At 38.3% G+C, this 4,306-nt stretch overlaps 1 protein-coding gene across 1 annotated transcript; it reads right to left on the reverse strand.

Moving 5' to 3' along the window:
* Positions 1-1,353: 1,353 nt before the first annotated feature.
* Positions 1,354-2,295, reverse strand: LOC113452023 (olfactory receptor 11L1-like). Its single transcript, XM_026723429.1, has one exon. The coding sequence runs from the start codon at positions 2,293-2,295 to the stop codon at positions 1,354-1,356; it is 942 nt and encodes a 313-aa protein (XP_026579214.1).
* Between the last annotated feature and the right edge of the window lie 2,011 nt (positions 2,296-4,306).

The raw sequence follows: 4,306 nt of genomic DNA on the forward strand, positions 1-4,306 counted from the left end.
TTACAAAGTTCCAGTTAAAATGTATCTTTTAGAAGTCTTATTGAGATTTTACATTAAATTCTTTTGAAATCCAGGCAGTCTCCTCCTTCCAGATCCTGCCCTTATTCTTTTCCTCTCCCTTCCTACTTATAGACAAAAATGATTTTTTAGTGTCCAGAAATCCTTATTTTCCCTCTGACATTTAATTTTATTTTCAGCTTAATTATTGATGCCAAAGCGGATTTTTCTGATTTCTTATTCAGCTCTCTTCGTTTTCAATGTGAGGAAGGAGTTGCTTCTGACTCTTCTTTGAGAGCGATGTTATCTTTTATAAAATTTAAATTCCAGGGTACCTTAGTTGTTGCTTTTTATCCCGGTCAGCCAAAACTTTCACTTCTTATCTTCCTCCTGCACTTTCTTTTCTGGTTGAGTGCTTCTTTGAGGTGGCCATTTCTGACCACCACTCCTACTGCCTTCGGGAAAGGGAGTTTAACCAGCTGAGGAAGAGAGATGCGGCTCTCCTCAACCCTGCTGGCGATCTCCCCCCTCTTCACCACCTCTACAGGGTGGCTTAGCCCCGAAGCCAGCTAGCTCGGGGCGCTCCAGCGGAGAGCCCAGGCAGAAACCGTGCACAATCACAGATTCCTGCCTGCCGCCCTGCAAACCAGAACTGGATTTGCATTTTTGTATGTTCTACATTCAGTGTTCAAGAGAAGTGAAGGTGTTCATAGATAGGATTCAAACTGCTTTCCAAGAGTCTGAGCTGGTAGAAATGCTTGTGAAGTGGAAATGATCAGTGAATCATCATTCAGAATAATGTACACAAAATATTCTAAATATTAGTGCAGAATTAATATTTTTATTATGATAATTGTTTACAAAAATAAGCAAATCCTTAGTACTATGAATCAATAGGACTTAAGTTAAAGAGGACTTAAGTTAAGTTATATTATTTTCTTCATAACTAACTGTAAGCTCATCAATATCTGACTGATCTCTTAAGATGATTATCAGCAACCAAACTCATGTATTTTGAGAATATAACCTGAGTAGATGGTATATTGGCAAAAAAAAAAATGAATTTGAAAAAAAAATGAATAAAATGAAAAATGGGCTCAGAAATAAGACTGTAAAATGCCGAGATAAGATTGTCCACATAAGCATCAGCATTAAACCAGATTCACTAGGATCTAATTAACTATACCAATTAAGTATAGCAATATTTGTTAAAAAGCTCTTTGCTTGTAGATACATTCACCAAGTTGGAATTTGTATTATTGATGACATTCACATTAAAATACATTACTTTGTTATATCATTAAAAAACAAGGGATAGTATGATGACCAGCAGGTAGGATGGACAATTGCTTACAGTCAAACAGAAAAATGATTGATAGCTTTTCTCAAAACTTGCTTTATATCTTTATTCCTCAGACTGTACACAAAAGGATTTATCAGGGGAGTCAAAATGGTATAGAACACAGAGCAGATCTTATTAAGATCTCTAAGGGTTTTGGTTTTTGGCAACACATATACTATCACTATAGTTCCATAAAAGAGTGTAACCACAGTGAGGTGGGATGAGCAAGTAGAAAATGTTTTCTTCCTTCCTATAGTGGATGGAATCCTTAAAATGGTTTTTACAATATAGCCATAGGAGATAAGGGTTAAAAGAAAAGGAAGTAATCCAAAGACAGCTGACAAAATAAATATTAGGAGCTGGATATTCATGGTGTTGCTACAGGATGCTTGAAGTAGTGGTGTAAAATCGCAGAAAAAGTGATCAATTACATGAGGTCCACAAAATACTAACTGTTTTATTAAATAGGTAGGCACAGAGTTCACAAGGAACCCAATAATCCAAGAGCAACCTGCTAACTTCAAACAGGTTTTCATACTCATAATGGTAACATAATGCAGTGGTTTGCATACTGCTAAATACCGATCATAAGACATGGCAGCTAGTAAATAGCATTCTGCTGTAGCCAATCCCCCAAAGAAATATAATTGTGTGAAACAGGAATTTAATGCCATCAACTGATTTCCAGTTAAGAAGCTGTCAAGCATTCTGGGGAAAATAGTTGAAATATAGCAAGTTTCTAAGCAAGACAAATTTATCAGGAATAAGTACATTGGAGTGTGAAGGTGATAATCAACTACAATTAAGACAATAATAAGAAAATTCCCTAGCATTGTCACAAGATAGATAATTAGAAACACCAGAAAAAGAATGATTTGAAACTCAGGAATATTTCCAAATCCCAGGAGGATGAATTCTTTTATTACTGTTTGATTATTCTCTTCTCCGTCTTCCATGGGTTATTCTCTAGATATCATCAAGGAGCTGCAGAGTCTATAGAGAACAAGGATTTCTCATAAAGAACTGAAACAAGACCTAAAAGTATTCAGTCAATGTCTGGAATACTCTGCCTGGTTCTGTGGTTTCTTTCCCAAACCCAAAAACTTTAACCTTAGACTGTCTACTATTGACATCACCCCTTTCCTAAGAGGTCTGTAAGGGGCATGCATAAGCACACCAATGTGTCTACTGTCTCTGTCCTATTGTTTCTTTTTATTTTTCTTATATGTATCCATGTCATGTATTTATAACTATGTTTATAGTTATGCCTGTTATCTTGTAAATGATTGACAAATAAAATAAATAAGTAAAAAAGTAAAATAAATATAATTGTAAACATAGAGTAGGACTGTGCAAATATATATATATGTGTGTTTTCTTATGTTTTCACGGGTATTTATATGTATGGTATTTAGGTTTCTTCAGGTATTTTCCCATGTCTTAATTTTTTTGCTGTGAAATTTCGGCAGAATCTCATCTGCCATCCTCAGGCTTGTGTATTGGGTTCTTCTTGTGTATTGGAACCCAATACACAAGCCTGAGGATGGCAGATGAGATTCTGTCAAAACTTCACTATAATAAAAGCACAAATATTAAGACCTGGGAAAATACCCAAAGAAACCTAAATAACATACATACGTACGTACATACATACATACATACATACATACATACATATTTGTTTTCTGAGGTTTTCATGGGTATTTGTATGAGGATCTTTGGTTATTCGGGTTTTCTCCCGCATAAAATTGGAAGTATCTAGGTGACATTTCGATGAAGTCTCATTCATCATCTTCAGGCTTGTGTCTTCGGTTTTGTGTTTCTTGGAGTAATGTGAGCTTGCAGCTGCTTCTTCCTTTTAACTGCTAGTGGGGGTGTGACTTGATTGGTTGGGGGTTTGGCTGTGTTCTGATTGGTTGGAGGGTTGGCTGTGTTCTGATTGGCTGGGGGTGTGTTCTGTTCAGGTGGGGGCTTGGTTGTGTTCAGGTTAGTCTTAGTTGCTGGGGGATTTGAGCTGGTGAGAATAGAATAATCAGAGAAGCCATAGAGATAGAAAAATGCCCACACAGCATGAATAAATGAGATGATACCTCCCGCCTACCAGCCATTTGGAAACCCACCCTCATGAACAAATGAGTACCTAACATGAAGAATGACACCAGACCCACACGCATGAGGGCCACACAAGATGCTACCACCACACTTCCACGTAGAAAGCAGACTCACACCCACACAGAAGATGAGACATGACCACGGACCAGAAGCCGTACCGCAGCTGCATCACTACCCGCTTCAAACCCCTCTGATCCATACATGTAGTGAACTGACACCCACCATGAAGATGTGGCATGACCACGAACGTGAAGCCAAACAGCAGGATTGCAGCTCACCAGCTCAAATCCCCCAGCAACTAAGACTAACCTGAGCACAACCAAGCCCCCACCTGAACAGAACACACCCCCAGCCAATCAGAATACAGCCAACCCCCAACCAATCAGAACACAGCCAAACCCCCAACCAATCAGAACACACCCCCACCCAATCAGAACACAGCCAAGCCCCCACCCAATCAAGTCACACCCTCACTTGCAGTTAAAAGGAAGAAGCAGCTGCAAGCTCACATTACTCCAAGAAGCACAAAACCGAAGACACAAGCCTGAAGATGATGAATGAGACTTCATCAAAACGTAGCAATGTTTCGGCAGAATCTCATCTGCCATCATCAGGCTTCTGTATTGTGTTCGTCTATGAGTCAGACTTTCACAGCCATTTCTGTTTTAAATTTGGTGCTATATATATAAAAAGCATAAAAAGCAAGGTCTCTGCAGTTGAGTTGTAATCTCCATTGCAGTCATCTGATATACCCAGGATAGTTCATCCTAGAATTAAAGATTTACTCATCTTAATTATGTCACCGTTCTTCAGATTCTAGCTATGTCTTCTCATATATGCACATTTTTAACAATG

The sequence above is a fragment of the Pseudonaja textilis genome, chromosome Z, assembly GCF_049901715.1.
Source record: "Pseudonaja textilis isolate UNSWEBS1 chromosome Z, rPseTex1.2, whole genome shotgun sequence".
NCBI lineage: Eukaryota > Metazoa > Chordata > Lepidosauria > Squamata > Elapidae > Pseudonaja > Pseudonaja textilis.

Excerpts from the sequence above, each read along its gene's own strand:
- LOC113452023 (XM_026723429.1), bottom strand. The coding sequence starts at position 2,295 with ATGGAAGACGGAGAAGAGAATAATCAAACAGTAATAAAAGAATTCATC.